Below are 24,440 nucleotides of genomic sequence, written 5' to 3'. Positions count from 1 at the left end.
GAACTTAATAAGGCAAACATTGGTATCCTCATTTGACAGATAAAAAATCAGAAGCTTATAGGTGAACAACTTGTTCAAAGGAATAATTCTTTCATATTAGGCTGCTGGCTAGAATGGTAAGAAGCAGAGCAGCTGCTACTATTTCTTTCTTTACTGTCATGCAAGAAAAGTAACAAACAGTGGTAGCGTCAGTGAGAACAAATAAGCATTCTGAATACTAAAATATAACAATATAAGGAGTAATATTCGACTTTGCTTTGTTAAGCACTGATGCAAAATATTTACTTTTTCAGCTATTTTCCTTTTATACCTGAAGAAAGATTTTGTATCTTGAACCTGTTGCCTTGCTAATTCTTCAGCTGGTTTTAGCAGGAGGCTTTGGAAAGGCTCTTTTAAGTCTCACACAATTCTGGTGTGGCTTCATTGTTGTTACTGCTCATCCCAAATGCTCAAGCTGACATATCTCTTCCATCTTTTTGAGATTTATTGCATCTGAATTTCTAGTTTGAACCTTCCCTGGAGTTGCTTTAAAAAAACTATTTTTGAAAAGTTCTTTTTCTTTTTCTGACTTTCTCAGTTAATTATGGAGTTTTTTAGGGGGTGCAGGAAGGGAACTGTTTGTACTGGGGAATGGAGAGAAGGTAGAGGATACAGAAATAAAAATTTTTCCTGGTCACAGAATATCAAATTTTCTAAGGTGTGAGGGTTTTTCATGGGGGTAAGGGTGGATATTATTTACCTTTTGAATTATTTCTTTTTACTTAGTACTTTTAATCACAATTCTTCGCTAATACTGAACACTTTTTTTTTTACTTCTTATGATAAGAAGATATGATTTCTCTGTCCATTTTGGCCCACCAATCTACATTTCATACAATTTTGACAATAATTACTGTCTAATGTATTATATTTGTTTAAGACCACTTTTCACTATAACAGCATCAAAAATGGAAGAAGGCCAGGCACGGTGGCAGACACATGCAATCACGGCACTTTGGGAGGCTAAGATGAGAGGACTGCTTGAGCCCAGGAATTTGAGGCCAGCCTGGGCAACATAGTGAGACCTTGTCTCTACAAAAAAAAATTAAAAAATTAGCCAGACATGGTGGTGCACACCTGCAGTGCCAACTACTCAGAAGGCTGAGGCAGAAGGATCACCTGAGCTCAGGTAGTCAAGGCTGCAGTAAGCCATGACTGTGCCACTGTACTCCAACCTGGTTGACAGAGTAAGACCCCCACCTCAAAAAGAAAAAAAGAGAAAAGAAGGAAATGTCAACAAAGAATAAAAGAATCTTATAATCCAGGAAGTTACAGGTGATTGTATAACTAAGTACCTAATGTTTAACTAAAAATTTAAATAAACTGAATGAAGAACTAAGTTATTCAAGAAGCTTTTTTCTTTTGAAGTACATACATTTATGTCCTTCCCCAGAACCTTCATCTGCAGCATAGGGCTCTGCTTTGAAATACATGTACTGCATTTCTCCCCTACTCTTGCCACTCTCATCATATTCACTATCAGTTCCAGAGTCTTCTTCAGCTGTATCCCATGTTTCCTTTTTCCCTTCATTTGCTTTAGTTCTTCTACTACTTGTGATACTGTGAGAGTCAAGTCCATTAGCCAAAGGGATCTGAGCATTGTCTGCATTGCACAAAGTATCACTGCTATGACTGGAGCTAAGAATATCGCTATCCACTGAACTTGTACTCCTGTCGTTATTTACATCTGAATCTGATCGCTCTTCAGAATGGAAATTTTCTGGATCAGAAGTCTGAATGTGCTGTTCAAGTTCTCTGTTATCCACTGATGCTGAAGAGTCCCTCTCATTGAGAGGGGATTCGATGTTTTCAAAGTCACTTGTCTCCGTACTTTTGCTGCTGTCCCCATTATCTCCATCTTGCTGCTGCTGCAGTGACAAGCTTTTGAGTTTTTCAGTGCTTTCTTCTAGAATAGCTTCCACAGACTTTAGGCTCCCAACAGGTCCTTTGACTCTTTCACAATCATCATCCCCGTTACCAGAATCGCCTCCAGCTTTCTGGTATGCTGTTCTTTTGGAATAAGATCCTGGGGATTGTTCGGGTAGCAAAACAAATAATCTGATTGTATTTGCATGCCGATCCAGGAGTTTCCATAAATGAGAGTCTGTAAAGGCCATCTGGTAATCCAAAGTCTCGGAACTTTCAACAAACACCTAAACAGTAAGTCAGAGTTACATACATCAATCACATCATTGATTTTAAGGACATTCTCATTCATCATAAAAATAATATCCATCAATACAAGACAGTATATAGTAGCTATAACATTTGTAATGATAAAGTTTCTAAAGGATCCTGTATTGTTCTGGAGATTATATCAAATAAATATTAGGCTCATAAGTTTTTGGAACTAGCCATAAAACTAAGATACAGTGGATAGAGACAGACAGACACACACATCTTGTTTATTGGGCTATCCATTTTCAGTGAGTTTTTGTATTACACATACTTCTTTTTAGAAAATCCAGGTTTAGCATGAATATAGATGGAGGAACATGTATAAAGCCACGCTGGAAAAGTAACACTAAAATCCAGATTACAGAAAAATTTAATGGAAAAACGAGTTGGTTCTATAACAAATTGCAGGAATGCAAACAAACAAAAAAGACACAGGTGAATTTGTTTTTCAAAAAAGTATAAGAATCAGAGAAATCTGAACACTAACTAGATATTGGCTGATATTAAGGCATTCTTAATTTTTTAGGTATATAATTGTAGTTATATTTTCTAAAGAGGTCTCATTCTGAAAAGATATGTTTATATTATTTATAGATAAAATGATACAATGCTGGGGAAGTTTTTAAAATATTCTGGAGGAGGCAAGTGGTTAGATATAGATGATGCAAGAGTTGATCATTTTAGAAGCTTGGTGATGGGGACACGGGTCATTACACCATACTCTCTACTTTTGTATATGCTTGGAATTCTCCATAATAAAAAATTTTTTTTTTATAATTAAAAGTCTTATACATAAACTTGGCAATTACTATTATTATTATTTTTTGAGTTGGAGTCTCACTGCCGCCCAGACTGGAGTGTAGTGGCTGCTCCCGGCCACTGCAGCCTCGACCTGCTGGGCTCCGGCGATCCTTCCGCCTCAGCCTTCCGAATAGCCAGAATTACAGGCATGTGCTACCACGCCCGGCTGATTTTTAAAAATTTACTGTAGAGATGAGGTCTCGCCAAGTTGCCCGGGCAGGTCTCGAACCCACGGGCTCAGGTAATCCACTCACCTCAGACTCCCAAAGCATGGGATTATAGGCTGAGTAACCGAGCCTGGCTCAAACTTGGCAATTATTAATAGCATGTTGGGTTTTGTATAAAAAGGAAATGCAAGCATTAACATATTGATTAAATATTACAAATAGGAACTACTAGTTACTCATTTAAGAAAAAAACCCAAAGTTAGATTCCCTCCCCCAACTCCTTACCTTAAAACAGTATTAGGGTGGATTAGAGATTTTCATGTTTCACACACAGGCACACACAAAAGTATTACAAGAAAATGTAGGTGAATAAAAATTACATAATAGGATTTTAAAATAATACTAAAATGGTTAAATGACATCAAATATTAGACTACACAAAGATGAATGAGACTAGAAAAGGTGATAAATAAAAGCCATCAAACAAGGAAAGTTTTGGATGCAGTCATCTTGAGTGAACCAATAACATTAGGAACACGCATACATAAAAAATGATAAATCATGAAGTACATAATGATATCAAGAGATAGAACAAGATGATCAACAAGAACTTTGTCTTTTCCAACAGAGATAATGAGTAGAAAAAGGGAATAACATTGAAGAAACTATAATTTTCTCTATATTTGGTGTGCCTCTAACTTTCACCATGAAGTACTGCATTATGGGACAAGCTCAAGAAAGAACAAACTCCAAATAACCACTGTGGGTAGAAAGAGTAATAAAGGCTTCAAAGAGGTAGGACTAATCCAGAGCTTGAAGAAAAAAATGTAGAGAGAAGAAGAATGGAGGAAGACCACTCCAGGCAGGTGTGCACCCGACCAAAGGCAAAGAAAAAAAGAACCAGCAATACTGCTCCAGGGGACAAAAAGAGGTCAGATCTGACCTGACTCTAGAGGAAGGTAATTATAGGAGGGTGTAAGAATTTAAAGGTAAGGCCCAGACAGATAGCAGTCATGCAATATTGAACTTAATTTCATTTACTATTACCAGTACAAAATATTGTAATGAAAAAATAAAAGACATACCTTGTTACTTCTAAAAAACCCTTCGGCTTTCAGGGTCTTACTAGGGACACTGAGAAGACGCAAATCATTATAGCAGCGTTCCAGCACTATTCTCATTGTTTCAGCAGGTAAGTGGATAGCCTACGATGAAAGCAATTTAATACAAATTATTCTTTTAAAAATAATTCTGCTTGACTTAGAAATATGGGAAAGCAAGATACTGCCAAGTTCTTAAAAGCAACATAGAGAAAAATAATTTTAAAAACAGTCTCACAATATTTGAAGAATCTAAGAGAAAAAATTTTAATCATATTCATTAATTGTGCCGCAAATCAGAACACAGTACCACTTATTCATGTGTTTTCTGAAATGATTTTAAAAGTACAAATTTTTCATTAGAAATTCTGTTCCTCTCAAACTTGCCAAGTAACTGAGTGATTCTATTTCAAAGAAATGGAATAACTGACTTTTTGAGAGCTGTTTAATTTCTTGGCTTTTGATAGGCTCTTTGTATTTTGTGATTAGTTTGTTAATACTTTTACTGAAGCAATTTTCCTCTGTGTAAAATGAAAAGATTAAATTAGCAGGTAAAATGTAAAGTTTTCTGAAATTCTACAACTTTACTTTTTGGAGTCATTTTATGAATTTTACCTAAAAGGAGCAGATCAAAATAATTCACATTTTTAAAAACATGGTTTGTTTTCAACACAACTGATGGTACTGGTTATGAATACCTGATTCTTAGTCTAGTTTTACTTTCAAACACTGTATTTGTTGACCCAGTGTTTTATAACTGCCTTTATTCTCTACAGACATATTTTTCCCCCAACAAGATGATCAGCTTCTTCAGAGAAAGAACTATTGTGTGTTTCTTTTGTATTTTACCCCCAAGCTCACACTCTAGATTAAACACAATTTTTTTCACATTTGACATTCATATTTTTTAAATATAATTCAGAGAAAACTACACAAACATAGTACATATTTATGAGCAATTTAATAATTAAAATATAACTTCCAAAAATGATTTGTTTCCTGGCTATTATTATTTTGGTCAAATAGAGGTTGTTGTTTTTCAAACATCGTATTAATAACCACCAATTCTTTTTTTTTTTTTTTTTTTTTTGAGTTGGAGTCTCACTCTGTCGCCCAGACTGGAGTGCAGTGGCCGCTCCCGGCCACCGCAGCCTCGACCTGCTGGGCTCCGGTGATCCTTCCGCCTCAGCCTTCTGAGTAGCCGGAATTACAGGCATGCGCTACCACGCCCGGCTGATTTTTTGATTTATTGTAGAGATGAGGTCTCGCTGCCCAGGCGGGTCTCGAACCCGCGGACTCATGCAATCCACTCACCTCAGCCTCCCAAAGGCGCGGGATTACAGGCTGAGCCACCGAGCCCGGCTACCACCAATTCTTATATAACACTTTACAATTCTTTTTCACAAAATATTTATTTTTTAATTAATGTTTACTACAACCCTGTTAAATGGGTATTAAAAATTTCAGATACTGAGATAAAAGACAAGACCTACACGGAGAATGATGAAAACTGAACTCAACATCCTGACTTACAATTGCTGAACAATCTCTACTACACCAAGGGATCTTAACCTGGGGTTCAGAAACTCTGCAAAACTTTGCCTGTTTGTGTGCTCAAAGTTCTACAGCGTGCAGGACCCTTTTAAAGACAATAATCATTTGGTGGAGTGGACTAGTCCTTTTGCTGAAGAAAACTGGAATGTTTTCATCATTGTATATTTTCCAGCTCAAAAATACCTGAATCAGCCTATGTTGTTTATCTCTGACTCAAATAATGGGGCCCATATTTAATTCCTCAGCTTCTCTCAAGTCTGCTTTCCCACCTGCCTCCTCTATTTCTATTACTATCTCACTACCTTTCTGACTACATAACCGGTTTGAAACCATTCTGGTCATGTGCTCTGCCTTACCCCAATATTTACCAATTACAAGTCCTGCAGATTCTATGCATATAATCTCTGAAAATCTATGTTTTCTCTCACTTCTAGTCATTCATCTGCATAATGTCAACAGCTTCCTCATTTCCACTCCTGAATCTCCCTCAATCCACCTGAAACACTAGGCTAGTATCACCAGACGTATCCGTTCACAGTATAGCTCTGATCATACCACATGTTGTTAAAAAGAAAACAAACAAAAAAATCTACTTCCTGTTGCCTAGAGCCCAAACTTCTGGGTTTACTACTTAAAGCCCTCAATGAAATATTATGTATTTACACATCCAGTCCTATGTTCTACAATGATGCAGCCAAAACATGCAAGCCGTCGTGATGTGCGCTTGCCTCACACTTTCTTATTGCCATACTTGGCTCAACCTGTTTCTTCTATTTGGAGTGTTCTTCTTTCCTAACTATAGCTGTCTCCTAACTATAAACATATAGACAGAGTCTACATCTTACTCATAACTATCACGCAGTGCCTTGTGCATAGCAGGCACTCAGAAATACTGACTCATTTAAAAACTTACCTTTGAAATCAGTTGTTTGAATTCTGTAACCGTCTGATTTAAGTAAGCACGAACAGTTAGAGGAGCAGCTACAGATTCTGTCTTTAGATCAACAACATGAACTTTCACCATCACTTCTGTCACATTTGAAGACATAAAAACATAATTGGAGGTTATGTTTTAAATGAAATATCACATGAGCAATGCATTTATTATGAGTTTCTAATAGATGGCAAAGCCAGTATGCTCTAATTACCAAGCCAGTATGCTTCTAATTATAGAAGTATGTTATATATGTATAATACACATTAACAACTTCTCTTTTACAATTTAACACAATACAAGCAAATATATATAAAGAAATGAAAATAAGGCTAACAAAAAGTTCTCCTAGGTCTCTTTTTAAAATCTTAAATAGTAATCCTCATTCAGAAATAGATATAACATTCACTACCTACAAAAGTCAAAATGTGATTTTTAAAATTCTATGCTTGTTTCCTTGTAAAACATGATAACACTATTGAATTTATCAAGCACATTAAAAATACAAATCCAAAGTTCCAAATAAGACAAAACCACAACACTAAATAAATACAAATAACCAGGGACTGCAAAATACTAATAGGGACACACAATACCCCACTTGCTTTTGAATAACCATCAATAGACCATTTAAGACCTAGTTCATAAACAAAGACTTCCTCTACTTAAAATAGTATTCTCCATATTCCATGGAAAAATCTGTACAAAACTGTTCTGGTTTATGTATTTGTTTTTTCACTTAAATCCTTCATATAATTTATCCCATTTTCTCCTCTTTATTATGTCAATCCTCAATTTTTCCCCATGTTGTTAATCTAAACTTGACAAAATACTCTAATATCTTGATTATTAATGAATAAAGGAAATCACTTTATGTCTTCCAATCCATTCACATTTAGAGTTCTCATTCAAATAAGTGGTATTATAATTATTTTAATTATTATTTTTTCTATCTTGCTAAAAAAAAATCTGTTAGTAGGTGTCCCCAAAAGACTCTTTACAATAAGGCAGAGTCTGACTGAAGTAGGCATCACCACATTAGAGAATCAGAATTTGAAAGAATACTACTTTTAACCTATTTTTGGAAAGAAGGGCCTTCATAAAAAATGGAAGTACACAGTATTCACATGGGAACAGAATTTAAAAGGGCAGAAGAAGGTTTTGCAAGTTAAATTTTTAGGAAAAAATACAGAGAGCATATAAGTCTGAATTCTGACTAACCTCTGACATGAAAAGGAGTGAGTGTCAAGACAGAGCAGTAAGAATTTTATAAAATGAATAAGCATTTTGATTTTCTCCTATTTGTTATAGTTTACATATAGTGATTACTAGAAAACTCTGGACATGATAAAGACCTGTCTTTAGGGACTACTTTGGGGAAACTAGGGGCATAGTATTTTGCTTTCTTAAGCAGTCTAGAACAAAGATTTAAAAACGTACTGAGTAAATGTGATAGTCATAATGAAAAAAGAAAAGCTAAAGTCCCTGGGGCCTACAGAAATGAAGAGAATAAAGAAAAATTTTAAATGTTGATAGTGATAATGGTAATGAATACATTCTTCTAAAGAAACCCTGAAAAACAAATTCTACTTCTGAGACTTTACGGGAATATATTTTTTGGGATCAAGGTCTTCCCTACTAGGAAGGGGAGGAGGATGAAGTGGGGAAGGAGGAGAAACAGCCTTCTAATAGATCAGATGTAACCTTACAGATTTACAACATCCAGACTGCTTCAGTAATGAATGATTCAGTACTACATACTGGGAAAGAAAAGCCCCACTGAAGAATATAAGCTAAACATTTTATTGCTTTTGTTGATGCTGTTTGTTTTCAGTCTGTATCTAACTCTTTGCAAGTAATCTTGAACTTAATTCCAAGCTGTTGCTGAGTACTTCCCAACCTGTCAAACTTATTCTACATTTTAAGACCATATTTAAAAAATTTAAATTATTCTCATTTCTATAAACAAGAAACTTTCTCATGAAAATTTTAAGTCCAGCACAACTCCAAATAGTATAAAACTGCTTACCTCCAGGTTTATAAGACTGGAAAACCTGATCAGGCTTTCTCGTCTCCAACAGTAGATCAAACATATATGTTGACTTGACCCCACCTAGTAGAAGTCCCATTGGTGTATCTTCTTCTTCTTCATATGATCGTTCTAGATAATCATGAAACTCATCATATTTAACAAGGCGACAGCACTCCAGGGGTATCACCTCTTCTAAATCCATCATCTAAAAGAGAACAATCCCCCAGCAAAAAAAAAAAAGAAAAAAAAATACATATAATGTTTTAGTATGGTATGTAATAACACTAGCAATATGTCCTAACAAATAATAAAATCCACATATCTGTAATTTGTATCAAAGACATCAAGCAGGCATGACTTAAATGTTATTTTTAAATAACCATGTTTCATTATCTCTCAAATCATATACATTATGCATTAATTTAAAGATTTTTCTATTTTTTAAAAAGTTAACAACCTAAACTTCAGATGTAGAAGCAAAATCAGTATATTATAATCTACTGCTCGATAATCACTAAGCTAGAAACACTGTGGAAGACAATCAAACAGCCAACTAGAATATGCATCTTTTGCTTTCCTAATCAATCTGGAGTAGAACTGGTAATTCATGTAGTACCTGGTAATAATCTTCCCAAGTACAGAAGGGCAGAACGTCTCTTAAAACCACCACAAAGGCTGCAGCTTCTATGTCTCTTGCCAACCCATTCCTCTCTGGATATCCCCTTCAATATTAGTCTCCAGAATGCCCACAGCTCGTGACACAGGAATTTCTATCATCAAATTTCCCTTAAGCTCATGTCTTGATGATATACCCTAAATGCAGTAACTTTTGAGTATGAATAAGCCTCCTGGTGAAACACAGTAGGACTGCTTAGAAGTACTCAGTGTCCATTTAAGGTTTGTGATTATGATTTTAAAGACAGATGTGTAAACTTTGGCATGTCCTTATTGATCTCTATTCATCTTCTACTCATTTCCAGGAATGAAGTTCTATTTTTGGTATATAAGATTGACTTATTTAGCCGGGCTTGGTGGCTCAGCCTGTAATCCTGCGCCTTTGGGAGGCTGAGGTGAGTGGATTGTCTGAGCCCACGGGTTCGAGACCCACCTGGACAACTTGGCGAGACCTCATCTCTACAATAAATAAAAAATCAGCCGGTGATAGTGCATGCCTGTAAATCTGGCTACTCGACAGGCTGAGGCAGAGGGATTGCTGAAGCCCAGTAGGTCGAGGCTGCAGTGGCCGGGAGCGGCCACTGCACTCCAGTCTGGGCGACAGAGTGAGACTCCAACTCAAAAAAAAAAGATTAACTTATTTGTCTCTACTGTTTGACTCTTTTTATTTGTGAACTTTTACTTCCTATTTTCAAGACAAGATTTTTTTTCCTGCATTAAAAATTCAAGGGATATAAAGTACCTTTGCTGCTGTCACTAACTGACCTTTCCATGTAGAACTGTTTTGCTAAGACATTTTCCCACTGTAGTCTAATTTGGATTCCCTACTGTTTTGCAAGAATAATGCTTCAGTTCAAAGACTTTGCACCATAATGAGGCGAAGCTAGAACCATCCATACATTTTAATGTATGTTCATTCATTTATTTATTCATATGTCCAACCAATTTTCACTCTTCTATATACCACACAAGCCTGTGGAAAATATAATTGTTAGTAAAACCAGAACAGTCCTTATCCTTGTAAATGCTTACAGTCTAGTGAGAAACAGTGATACTAATTAGAAGTCACTATAATTAATAATTAAATGCAAAATTTCGATACTGATAAGTACTATGCAGGATTAGGTACATAAGACACATGGTTATCAAACTATAGCATACTTAAGAATCATCTGAGATACTGTTTAAAATGCATAACTGCAGGTTCTACCTAAGAATCACGTGAGCTACTTGTTTAAAATGCATAATCCCAGGCTCCAACACAGAAATTCTGATTCATTTGCAGAAATTTAAGTATTTTTAATAAAAATGTGACTGGGCAGATTGTGTTAGATCACACTTTTAGAAACCATGTCAGTTATCTTAATACACAAAATGATACAGCAGGCATTTTTTTCCTCCAGGTAATGACTGTTTTATTTCAGTCAAATTCTGTTAATGTTTACAAGGAAACTGGAAAGATTTAATTTGTCAAGTATCATAAATAACATTTATTTATTTTTGAGTTGAGGTTTCACTCTGTCACCTAGATTGGAGTATGGTAGCACAATCATGGCTCACCACAGCCTCAAACTCCTAGGCTTAAGTATTCCTCCCCTCCTCAGACTCCGGAGTAGCTGAAACCAAAGGCACATGCTACCATGCCCACCTAACTTTTTTATTTTTTGTAGAGATGAGGTCTTGCTAGTTTGCCCAGGTTTGGTCTTGAACTCCTGGGCTCAAGCAACCCTCCCACCTTAGCCTCCCAAAGTGCTGGGATTACAGGTGTGAGCCACCAAGTGTACCTTACAAATGATATTTAGAACGATATAGTGAAAGAGCGTGTCCTAGTCTATTTGGCTTCAAACTTCATTAATGACTTTCCTTTATTCATAGAATAAAATGCAAACTTTTATTCCTATAAAGTCTCTGATTTCATTTTATGGTACTCTGTGTTCATTCAAAACAATCTAAACATAGGACTTCTTTTTCAGTTTCTTGAACATTCCAAGCACTTCTTCGTCCAGAGTATACATGCTGTTCTCTCTGTTTAGAATATTCTTCCCCAACGTTTTACATAGCTGTCTCCTTCTCATGACTAAGGTTTCAGAATAAATTTTCTCCATATACTACTGATGTACTTTATAGCATCTAAATAATAAAACAATTGCAGGTTGTAGTGTTTAAATAGTTTTTGTTTGTGTTTTCCAACAGACTGTAAACTCCATGAAGGCAGTGACCATGTCTTTTTCCTTCTAATATCTCTAACACCTCATGCTATCTTATTTACCTTGGTATCTCTAATGCCTCATACAGTGGACACTCAAGAAATATCTGTTAAATGAATGGAAAGAAGAAATAAATATTTTGTTTCCAATTCTAATGTTGGAATCTGGAAAGTGTAACTGGCTTTCAGAGTAAGACAAGTTCTCAAAATCAACAGAGCATGCAAAGGAGAGGTATGAACTATACTCTGTAAGCAATATATGAATTAATTGGTTATCAAAGTTATTGCAAGTAGTTAAAAATATCATTTCTAATAAAAACTTGGGAAATTATGTTAACATTACTATATGAGATATCAATAAGTAAGTGTCAATAGTGCAGTTAAACATACCTTATAAGCCATTTCTACTGCTTCCTTTAATGTCTTATCCTTATGAACTTCCAATTTATTTTCCATCATTACTTGTTTTGCAGGATGTAAACAGAATAATTTTATCTAGAAAATGTAAAATATCATCAACTCAACAGGTCAAAAGTCAATGCTTTATTTCTTTTGTAGACCTTTTTTTCCTAATTGTTAAAATAATATAATTTTTAAAAAAGCATAGCTGAGATCATTCTTTCTCATGTCTGTTTTTTCACTTAATAATTGATAGTGATTATGTCTCATCATAAGAAATTCAAAACCATTAATTTTAACAATTACATGTTTCCTTCTAAGCACGTATCCCAATTTATGCCATCATTCCCCTACTGATATATAAGCAGTTTGCTTCCTATTTTTTCCTAATTTGAAAAATACTGTGATGACAATCCTTGTGGTCAAGATTTTTACATTATCTGTGATTATTTCTTTAGCTGGCATTTCCATAAGAGAAATTGTATAAAAGAATATAAATTTGCTTATGGTTTTTGAGAAATACGACTCAATTTCTGTCCAAAAAAGTTTAACTGATTTAGTCTTTTTGTAGTGGAATGAGAATGCCCACCTCAACTGAGGACTCCCAGCAATGAGCACTGTCACTGCAAATATCTCACTGGGTTTTATGCATCAAATCAAATCAAATTTTACCTTTGTAATATAGTTGGTTACACTGCTTAATAATCATAATGGCATAAACTGTCTATAGAATCAAGTGAATTAGTTAGTTACAAGAACTACAGTTAGGCAAACTTAAGAAGCACTTTCAATTAAAAATAACATGATGGAATCCAACCTTGCATGTATTGCGCTCAATTTCTCGTTGCCTCTTTTCTTGTTCTTCCAACTCTCTCTCTCTCTGTACCAAGTTTTTGATGTGCTCTGGGTATTCATCCACTTCTAGAAATTCTATTAATAATAAAAGCAGGATAAGACAGTGTCACTGTAATGGAGCTCCCTTTATTCATTCTGTTCTACTATGCTCCCATAGTAAATACTTCTAGTACTCATGGAGACAGATCTCAGTTATATCTTTCACTCAACTTGGAACATAAGCTTCTTTCAGACAAGGGTGAAGAGGTAGTTGATAAGGATACCTGGTTAGGTCTCATTTTAAAAAAAGCCATATATTTATTCAAAATGGCTCTTGGCTCCAGAGCAACTTCAGCATATGGATTCAGATTTTAGAATGAAAAGGCCCTCTGAAACTTGAAAATAAAATAATTTCTGATTTCAAACCATACCATTCACTGTCAAACTGTATGACCTTGGGTAAGTTTATTTCTCCAGACATAAGATCTATCTAGCTTATTAATAGTACCTACCCCATAAAATTATTACTTCGGATGTAATAAAATTTAATAAATACTGTTGCTCCTACTTCTACTACTGCAAATGCTATTTATTTATTTATTGTCCTCTAATACAGTGTTCTTAAAGCAATCTTGTAGCTGCCTTCTAACCAAAGATGGCAGAATCACAAAACTGTAACTATCTATTAGATTTTACCCTCTAGGAATGAGCTCTAATTTTAAAAAATATATATTTCTTATCATATCATACAGCGCCCTCTGGTGCTTCATCACAATAACTAGAGTTGAAGGAGAAGAAAAGTTGAGTTATTGCACTACTGGAAAGCTGAATCCACATAAGATACATGAATTACGATCCTGGCTCTGCCTCCAGGTAGCTATAACCTGGTACAAGTTACTCTCTGGGGTATAGATTCTTTATGATACAGTACAAATGATTACTTCTGCTCTTAAATGTCTGTTCTGAAATGACTTCTTATAATTTCCATTTATTTTTTTAAATTAATTCCACAGTAAATTACTGAACAGCTACTATATGACAGATCCAAGAATATACCTTTCATGAAAAGATGAGCAAGCCCCAAGCCTTGCAACAACTGAATTCATGATCTTATGAGGGTTTACAAAAATGTAAACAAAAACATTATAATGTTTAAAACTGATTTACTATTATTAGCATGGTAGTTTCTAAGCAAAGGAAATATACTGAAATCAAAGATAGTGATTGTTTATTATGAAAATAATAAAGGAAATACATAACCTATGTGTGTATCTGTATGTACACATACACACCATACCTCTAGCTATTGCAATAAGCAAGTCAGTCAGACAGTTAATAAGAAAAAACAAAAATTGCAATTTTTACAAGCAATAATTACAAAAAAGGATAAACATGGTTCATATACAGAATTCTTTTTGAGATTCTTAATAAAGTTAAAACATATAAAGCATGTGTATTATAAAATGTTACTTGCTTTTAAACTAAATAAGCAGAAATACTTAACTCTAGTTCTTAAAAGTGTTTCTAGAGCAGTAAACCAGAAGTTCAGGTCATCTAAGATAACCATTCAAAGCCTGTAGAGTATTCTAACTCAAAAAACTAGAAAGTGAAAAAAGGCAATAACAGCTAAACTTAAGTTTGTACTATATACCAGATATAATGCTAAATGCTTAAAATGTTATCTCATTTACATTTTTATAACAATCCTATAAAATACGATTATTCCCATTTTACATATATGGAAAGAAAGGCTTGGAAAGATTAAATAACTTGCTCTAGGATACACAGTTGGTAAATTATGACAAGGTTGGGTTTATCACCACTGCACCAAGCACATAAAAAAAATCTTACTACAAATAATTATCTTGTGGTTATTTGGGCTTAAAACTTACAAAAGATATTAGTTTATAAAACAGATAAGAGTCAAATAACCATAGGTTAACATACTTGCATTTCTTGCTGGATCCTTCAGTCTGTATATCAGCATATATGCATTTGTAGAGCTAGGAGAAATATAAAAAGGATTAGTAAGGACAAAAAGTAGACGGTAAAAATTCCATTTTCCAGCATCAAGTATTTATTTAAAATTGTGATTTTTTTTCTTTCAAATAGTTAGAAAATCATGACTCTGTTCAGACATATTCAAATTTAAAACACTCTAGAAAAAAGGAAAATTTGTTTTTAATGACACATTTATGAGAAGATTCCATATTTCCTTTTGATAACATAGTAAAGTCTTCAACAAAGCTGTGTCCTGGAATGACTAGAACAGTTAAATCGGGAATCAGCAAATTTTTTTCAGGAAAGAACTAAACAGTAAAAATCATAGCCTTTGTGGACCACATGGTCTGTGTTTCAACCACTCATCTTTCTCACAGTATAAAAGCATCAACACATAGTATATAAACAAATGACTATGTCTGTGTTCAAATTTCATTTCCAAAATTTGGAGGCAGGCTGGATTTGGCTTGTGGGTTGTAGTGTGCCAATTCCCTGGCTAAATCTTTGGTGATAAAAAAACAATGAGAAGCTATAATCAATTTCAACTTATAAGCACTAAAACTTAGAAACTTACCTTGCAAAAGCACTGGAATAATATCCCCTGCTTCCTGAAGATCCACCGTGTGTTTTCTTAATGTCTTCTTGTGTTATCTGAAAAGTTGTTACATTATTTTATTTTTTGAAAACTCTATAACACCATTACAATAATGTCAATATGCAACCCAATCTTTTAACCTTGGGAATTAAATGCTACATAAGACATTCAAGATGACACACACACAGATACCAACTCACGATATTTAATCATAATCAATGGCGGCTTATTTCAGTCAGTTCTAGTGTTTCTAATCATAGGATTAGAAACATAAGTAGTGGGCAACCCCTTCGGGTCCCCTCCTACTGTGGGAACTTTTCTGTCCTCTTAATAAATCCTTCTTTCTTAAAAAAACAAAAACAAAAACACAAGTAGCATCTATAAAGGCTTAGGGCAAGAGGAAAACTGGTAGTCTATCTCAGGAGATATTTAGCAAGCCACAAAACAAAACAAAACAATAACAATAAACAAAAGCAGGAAATTTACTAAAAGCAAAAACAAAAAGACTGATTTGATAAAGGTCTTAAGATGCATCTCTAGACAGGTTCTCCCTTTTTTTTTTGAGTTGAAGTTTCACTCTGTCACCCAGGCAGGATTGCAGTAGCACACTCACGGTCACCCCAGCATTGACCAGCGTCCACCTGCTAGGCTCCAGAACCACAGGCATGTGCTACTATGCCTGGCTAATTTTTGTTTTATTGTAGAGACGAGGTCTTGCCAAGCTGCCCGGGCTGGTCTCGAACCCACGGGCTCAGGCAATCCACTTGCTTCAGCCTCCCAAAGTGCTGGGATTATAGGCTAAGCCACCGAGCCCAGCTGGTTCTCCCATTTTTAATAAGCCTGACTGATGATCAGAAACAGCCCTTCTGTCTTTCAGAATAACAATCTTAAAAGACATCTCCTTACCCTGCTGACATGCTGATCATTGAAGCTGTACCACTGTTCATCACTGAATGACTTTATACATGCATAGTAATGACCACCAGCAGCACTCCCCGAATGAACCATAACAGAGAAGAGTTCATAGATCAAGGAATTCTAAGGGGACAAAATGAAAATATCTCAGAGAAGAAAAACACAGAACCCGTATTTGTGTATATCTTACTCTATTTAAACACACAGTAAAGTACTATTATAGTTGTTCTATATATTATAGGTCAACTTTTCCCTAAGATAAAATTAAAATGGCAAGTCACCAAATAATTTTATAAATAAGTTAATAATTTTATATACCACAAGTGTATCCTTTCACCAAATAATTTTATATATCACAAGTTAATACTTTTATATACTACAACTGTGTCCTTTCACAAATAATTTTATATACCACAAGTTAATAATTTTATATACCACAAGTGTATCCTTTCACGGTTTTATTATGCTATAACCGTTGAAACTATACATATGTTTAAATATAAACTTATGTGCGTAAAAATTAAATAATAGAAATTTTAGAAGCAGATGCTAACTACAAAACTTTCTAAAATGCAGTCAAGACTTTAAAAATTCAAATAACAATGTTTTTTATTCAAATAAGATTCTATTTCCTTTATAAAAGACCTGAGGAATATAATTATTTGGAATATCGTTCTAATGTATTTATGAAATATCTGTAATGTAGTGACCTACTGACTTGACATCTCTAAGTTATATTAAAAATGAATCCTGAATTATACTATATCTATAATAAATTGAAATTATTTCTTAGCTTCCTTTTCTGCAAACAATTCTTCACTATTTGGAACTAAAAGATTATTTTAAACAAACTTCAAGTATTTGTGGAAGAACGTGGGACTAAAGAGAGAGGCAGTCTCTTAAAATAAAAGGTTATTTACAAATGACTTATTTTTATATTTAGAACTATCTTTTTTTTCAGAAGCCCAGGTACTTCACAGCTCCTGAGATAGATTGAGATGATGGAGACCTTGCAGACCAGTAATTCCATAACAAAAAAGGCAAAGAGAGGAAGAAAAAATCAAGAGAAAGTAAGAATGTAAAAAAGGTAGTTTAATATAAGAAGATCCCCCAGTTGATGACAGGCAAACTTTATTTTATTCACTTTTCTATGACAACTAGGGTTTTTCTTTTTTACTCTTTGCTTAAAAAAGCATTTTAGTCTGCTAGAATTCTCAAGAAATTCTAGTTTATCTAAAAATAATTTTACATTGGCTTTTATTATTAAATAGTGAAGTTTCTTCTAGAACTAATTCTAAAAATGTCAGAAAACTTTATATGGTTCTAATTTTATTCTGAAATTAAAGTGATTCATTGCAGTGATAGGGAGTAGGCTTCAGAAATATACTTGCAATCCAAAATTTAGGTTTAAAGCACTGAATTACCCATGAAATGTGTTAACTCCATTCTATTAAAGTGCTTGAAAATACAGTAAGTAAATATAGAGTTCATCATCATAAGTTTTTCATATGTTAAATCTTTAAAAAACACCTTCTGAAAGTGTAAAGAAACTGGTCAAAATATACTTAAAATTATTTGAGACAACAGATAAAATATTTGTTTATTTATTTATTTAGAGTTGTAGGGTACATGTGAGGACTTGCTACAGAAGTAGGCGGCATGCAGGTGAAGCTTGGGGGCTTCTAGCTGGCCCTCACTTGCCCTGGTAGGGAAAGATAAAGTGTTGATATGACTGAAAGATATAAACAATATTTTGTGATAAGCAGACCACTCTATTTAAAAACAAAAATAAAAAGTTTTCCAATCAACAGCTACACAATTTTAAAGTTTCATGAGAATTATCAAAGTCAAACATTATTTTCCTGAAAAATTCTAATGGTAGCAACTTCTAGATGACAATAATGGTGATATATTCACACGAATAAATCACCTTCTGAATGAGAATAGCATGTATCATATTTATCATATTATAATCAAAATATAATACAGCCTACATGAAAGAGTAGGGGTTAGGGGTTCTAAAAACGCAATTTTAGTTTCAAATCACAAATAGATTGCTAAGAGGTAGTAGGAAGGGTAGTAAAGTGACTTCATCCAGATATAGAATGATAATTTTTAAATAAAATTACACAAAAACATATTCTAACATTCTCTTCTCTTTTAATACTGCTTAACAAAGCAACACATTACTCTTAATAAAAAGGATATAACTCGTCAAACATGGAACTGGCAAATAGAATTACAAATTTCTAGAATTGAGTAACAGAAAGTCCAGATTCCTCCAAAATGTGGCAACTGAAAGGCAGACAGATTAAGCGATCTGCCCAAAATTATGTATATTATATAATTAATGGCAAAGAACTAAATCCTAGATCATTTGAACCTCTAATGCAAGTCAAATAGTGAATATTTTAAGTCTTGTGAGCCATACGGTCTTTGTCACAACTACTTAATTCTATCATTATGGAATTAAACCAGCCACAGACAATATGCAAATAATCTGAGTGGCTGTGCTCCAATAAAACTTTATTTACAAAAACAGGTAGCACTAAGCAGCCTGTTAAAACTCAAGAAAACACCAAACAGAATAAATACCACACCTAAAAAAACAAAACCCAAAACAACAACAAAATCTCCATATTCAGGCATATCATATTCAAACTGTACAAAACTGAAGAAAAATTTTCAAGGGAGCCAGAGTGAAAAACCACTTTCTCTATAGAGTAACAAGGATAAGAATTACAGCATTTTTCATTATACACCATGTGAGCTTGGTGAAATATTTAAAGTGTTGAAAGAAGAATTACCACCAACCTAGAATTCCATATCCAATGAAATAATTCTTCATAAGTGAAGGAAAGAGACTAGAAAGCAATAGCAAGAAAAAAACTGGAAAATTCACAAACACGTGTAAATTGTTTTAAACACATACTCCTGAACAATCAACGGGCCAAAAAAGAAATCGTAAGGGAAATTAGCAAACTTGAGATACATGAAAACAAGAACACAACATATCAAAACTTATGGAATGCAGCAAGAGGAAAAGTTTATAGCTGTAAAGGCCTACATTAAAGAAGAAAACATCTCAAACCAACAACCTACCTTTACACTTCACGTAACTATAAATAGAAGAACAAACTAAACACTGAGTTAGCAAAAGAAAGGAAATAATAAAGATTAGAGCAGAAACAAATTAAATAGGGAATAGAAAAAATATCAACAAAATCAATAAACCTTTAGCTACACTAATACAAAAAAAGAGACAAGACTCAAATAACAAAAAAATCAGAAATAAAAGGACACATTATTATTGATACCACAGAAATACAAAGAATCATAAGCGATTACTATGAACAATTATATATTAAAAAATTAGATAACCTAGAAGAAATAGATAAATTTCTACAAAATACAATTTACCAAGACTGTTTTATGAAAAAATTAAAAATCTGAACATATCTCTAACTAGTGAGAAGATTAAACCAACAATCAAAAACTTCACAACAAAGGAAAGCCAGGACCAGATCCCTCTATTTTTTTTGTTTTTTTGTTTTGAGTTGGAGTCTCACTGTTGCCCAGACTGGAGTGCAGTGGCCGCTCCCGGGCACCGCAGCCTCGACCTGCTGGGCTTCGGCAATCCTTCCGCCTCAGCCTTCCGAGTAGCCGGAATTACAGGCATGCGCTACCACTCCCGGCTGATTTTTTTGATTTATTGTAGAGATGAGGTCTCGCTGCCCAGGCGGGTCTCGAACCCGCGGGCTCAGGCAATCCACTCACCTCAGCCTCCCAAAGGCACAGGATTACAGGCTGAGCTACCGAGCCCGGCTGATCCCTCTATTTTTAAAAAGTGGGTTTTGCTAGAGAATTCTATCAAACATTTTTTATTTTTATCTTTTTGAGTGAGACAAGGATACTACAAGAGAAGGGAAAAAAACCCAAAAACAACTATAGGCCAATAGCTTTGATTAATGTTGATGCAAAAATCCTTTACAAAATACTAGCAAACCAAATTCAGCAACACATTAACATAATTATATATTGTGACCAAGTGGAATTTAGTCCTGTAATACAAGAACAAAGTGGCAAAATACACGTAACAAACATGGATAGTGCTAAAAGGGGAAATAGATGAAACTACTAATGTAGTCAGAGACTTCAACATCTTTCTGTCAGTAATTGATAGATCAAGCAGGCAGAAAGTGAGGACACTGATGACATGAACAGCATTATCAATCATATAATTGACATTTACAGAGTACTTTATTCAACAACAGTAGACTACGCATTCTTCTCAAGCTCACATGGACTATTTGCCAAGAGAAATCATATTATGGGCCATAAATCACACCGTAACAAATTTTAAAGTACAGAAATCATACAAAGTATGTTCTAGAACCAAGATGGAATTAAATTTGAAACCAATAACAGAAAGGTAGACAGAAAAATCCCCAAACATCTAGAAAGTAAACAATATACTTATAGATAACTCATAAGCCAAAGAAAAAAAAATCTCAAGAGAAATTTTAAAATATTTTTAATTAAATGAAAATAAAACTACAACTTCTTAAAATTTATGAGATGTAGTGAAAATAGTGTTGGAAAGAAATTTATAGCATTAAATGCATATATTGAAAATGAAGAAATATCTAAAATTAATAAACCAAGTTTTTATCTTAGGAGGCTAGAGAATGGGCATTTTAACCCTAAAGCAAGCAAAAGAAAAGAAATAATAAAAATTAAAGCAGAAGTAGTTGAAATTGAAAATAATAAAGCCAACAAAACCAAAAGCGGGTCCTTTGGAAGAAAAATCAGTAAAATGGGTAAATCTATAATTAGGCTAGCCAAAGGGAAAAAAAAAGACATAAATTGCCAATATCAAAAAAGGTTTATCATTACATTAAAAGGACAATTAAAAGGACAATAAAGAAATACTCTGAATAACTGTATGCCGGCAAATGTAACAACTTAGATAAAACAGAAACAAATTCTTAAAAGCCACAAATAAGCAAAACTCATAAAGGAGAAACAGGTAATCTAAAAAACTCTATATCTATTGTAGAAATTGAAGCAATAATAACTTTCTAAAAAAGAAAGCACCAGACTTAGACAATTTCACTGTTGAATTCTATTAAACATTTAAGGAAGAAATAATACCAATTCTCTATAATTTCTTCTAAGAACATAGGCAGTGGAAAGACTCCCTAACTCATTCTATGAGCCCAACATTAACAAAACCAGATAAAGACACTCAAAGGAAAACTATACAACAATGCATCTTATGAGAAGAGATGCAAAATTACTCTGCAAAATATTAGAAAATCAAATCAATAATGTATAAAATAATGATATACCATGACAAAGCAGGATTACTCCAGGTATGCAGAGATGGCTCAATATCTGAAAATCAATCTATGTAGTTCAGGCTAAAGAAGAAAAATTACACGGTCATAGCAACTGATACAGAAAAAGCATCTGACCAAATCCAACACCCATTCATGATAAAAACTCTCAACAAACTAGGAACGGAGGTAAACCTCCTCAACTTGATACAGAACGTCAACAAAAAAACCTAGAGTCAACATCATACTCACTGGTAAGAGACTGATAGCTTTCCTCTGAAGATTGGGAACAAGGCAAGGGTGTTCTCTTTCACTATTTCTGTTAAAAACTGTATTTGGGAAGTCCCACCAAGTGCAGTAAGACAAGAAAAGAAAAAGGTATACAGATTGGAAAGGAAGAAATAAAACTGTCTTTATTGGCAGATGACATGATGGTTCATGTAACAAAAACCCAAAAACCAAAAAAACAGGCAAGGGCCAAATTTGCTAGAATGCCATGTTTTTACATTAAGTTATAATATCTCTACTACATAGCAATTCCTGTTCATCTGTCTGCCCTGAGTAAAATATTTTTAAAAGGTAAAGGATGGTGGTGATGGTGGTGATAAGATTGGCCTTGGTCTAAAAACAGATTTATTGCTCTACCTCAAAGACACCTGCACTCATATGTTTATCACTGCACTGTTCACAATAGCAAAACATGGAACAAACCTAGGTGCCCACCGACAGTTGACTGGATAGAGAAAACATGTTACACATATACCATGGAATACTACACAGCCATAAAAAAGGAACAAAATCATGTCATTTGCAGCAACACGGATGTAACTGGAGACCATCATTCCAAGCAGAAATAGAAAACTGAATATCACTTGTTCTCACTCATAAATGGGACCTAAACACTGGGCATAAACAACCACATGGATGGGAACAACAGACGCTGGGGACTACTGAAGTGGGGAGGGAAGGAGGAGGAATAAGTGTTGAAAAACCACCCATCGGGAACCATGCTCACCACATGGAGGGTGGGCTCATTAGAAGCCCAAACCTGACCATCACACAATATACCTGTGTAAAAATCTGTACATGCACCCCTTAAATCTAAAATAAAGAAAAATTTTTAAATTTTTATTAAATAAAATTAAAAACAGGTTTATAAAAATGAAACTATTCTTAAATATTACCTTAAAAAACCTATATGTAATACTACTCTGTGATACTTGAGTTAGTGATCAGTCTTCACATTGGTGATTATCCACACCATGCTTAATGTATTTTATCTGAAATCCTCCTCCTTAATAAAGCAGAATATATGAATGTGAACGGAACAGGCTGACAAAGCCTTAAGATCATTGACACAAGGGCAAGATCCTATCCTAGAGATTATCCAGTTCTGTGGTTTTCAAATTATAATCCACAGAATTATATCATTTTTCAAAGTGCTTCAAGAGCTAATATAGAAAGAAAGGAAGACTGAAAGCTTTGACTTTCCTCTATCTCAAAAAGATCAGATTGTTCTTCTTTTCTTTCTATTTTTTTTTTTTTAGTTGGCATCTCCCTCTATCACCCAGGCTGGAGTGCAGCGGCACGGATCATGGCTCACCATACCTTCAAACTCCTGGGCTCAGGTGATCCTTCCGCCTCAGTCCCCCAGTATTTGAGAAGTTTTAAACTTTCAGAGATTAAGTTTCTTTAAAATAACTTATCAGTCACAACAGCTATAGAATTATATAGCAGGCTAGATACTGCTTTATTCTCTCTTTCAACTGAAAAAAAAAAACTATAAAAGGTACCTTTTCAAGTCCAGGTTTTGTAATCTTTTCAGTTCCACTACTGTTTTCAAGGCAGATTCCTTCATCAACACCATCATCATTGGAGAAATCATTGCTCATCTGATCACTGTGACAACTACCTTCATTTTCTGCTCCACTGTCAGTGCAACTTTCAGTCTGAGGAGATTTCTTAATAAGACATGATTATCTTAGTTATGAGTCAAAGAAGATAATATAGTCAACATAGCTTTTACCCACATACTGCTAATTTTCACATAATTTAACATATTCTTAATAAAAATATTTATTTTACTTTAAGTAAATTTATTTTCTCATAAAAAGTGAGACCTTAAGTAAAATTAAATAAGCAAAAGTGTATTTTATTTCATTATTATTTTTTGGGATGCAGCCTCACTCTGTTGTCCATGCTGAAGTGAGGTGGCATGATCATGGCTCACCGCAGCCTCAACCTCCTGGGATCAGGTGATCCTTTCGCCTCAGCCGCCCAAGTAGCTGGGACTACAGGCACATGCCACCACACCCAGCTAATTTTTAAAATTTCTTTTATAGAGATGAGGTCTTGCTATGTTGCCTAGGCTGGTCTCTAACTCCTGGGCTCAAGCGATCCTCCTGTCTCGGCCTCACAAAGTGCTGAGATCACAGGTGTGAGTCACAATCCCCAACCACAAAAGCATATTCTAGAAGCATTTCTATTATGTCCTTAAAATTCTAATATAATATTATTAAGTGATTCAGAATTCTATTAAACCATATTTAAGTTTATCATTGCAAAATAATCTAAAATTACCATTTCTTTCAGTAAAATCCACAAAAGTAGAGAACCTGAGCTCCAAAATGAGTTTCTGTATTTTCTTTCTTTTTTTTTTTTTTTTTTTTTT

The 24,440-nt window shown here is 34.3% G+C and overlaps 1 protein-coding gene across 3 annotated transcripts in view; it reads right to left on the bottom strand.

The window, feature by feature from the left end:
* USP47 (ubiquitin specific peptidase 47) overlaps window positions 1-24,440 on the bottom strand; it is a 118,886-nt gene that overhangs the window by 13,995 nt on the left and 80,451 nt on the right. For all 3 annotated transcript variants that reach the window (XM_021709226.1, XM_008051259.2, XM_008051260.2), the window contains 10 exons: window positions 23,563-23,730; window positions 16,422-16,553; window positions 15,495-15,571; window positions 14,867-14,922; window positions 12,903-13,015; window positions 12,077-12,181; window positions 8,803-9,010; window positions 6,753-6,868; window positions 4,271-4,390; window positions 1,415-2,192 (listed from right to left, as the gene is read on the bottom strand). In XM_021709226.1, coding sequence (XP_021564901.1) covers window positions 1,415-2,192; window positions 4,271-4,390; window positions 6,753-6,868; window positions 8,803-9,010; window positions 12,077-12,181; window positions 12,903-13,015; window positions 14,867-14,922; window positions 15,495-15,571; window positions 16,422-16,553; window positions 23,563-23,730 — 1,873 coding nt within the window. The remainder of the gene's footprint in view (window positions 1-1,414; window positions 2,193-4,270; window positions 4,391-6,752; window positions 6,869-8,802; window positions 9,011-12,076; window positions 12,182-12,902; window positions 13,016-14,866; window positions 14,923-15,494; window positions 15,572-16,421; window positions 16,554-23,562; window positions 23,731-24,440) is intronic.

The sequence above is a fragment of the Carlito syrichta genome, unplaced genomic scaffold, assembly GCF_000164805.1.
Source record: "Carlito syrichta isolate Samal-C Ts95f unplaced genomic scaffold, Tarsius_syrichta-2.0.1 Scaffold169247, whole genome shotgun sequence".
NCBI lineage: Eukaryota > Metazoa > Chordata > Mammalia > Primates > Tarsiidae > Carlito > Carlito syrichta.
Note: the sequence above shows the minus strand (reverse complement) of the source record. Positions and strands in the feature narration are given on the sequence as shown.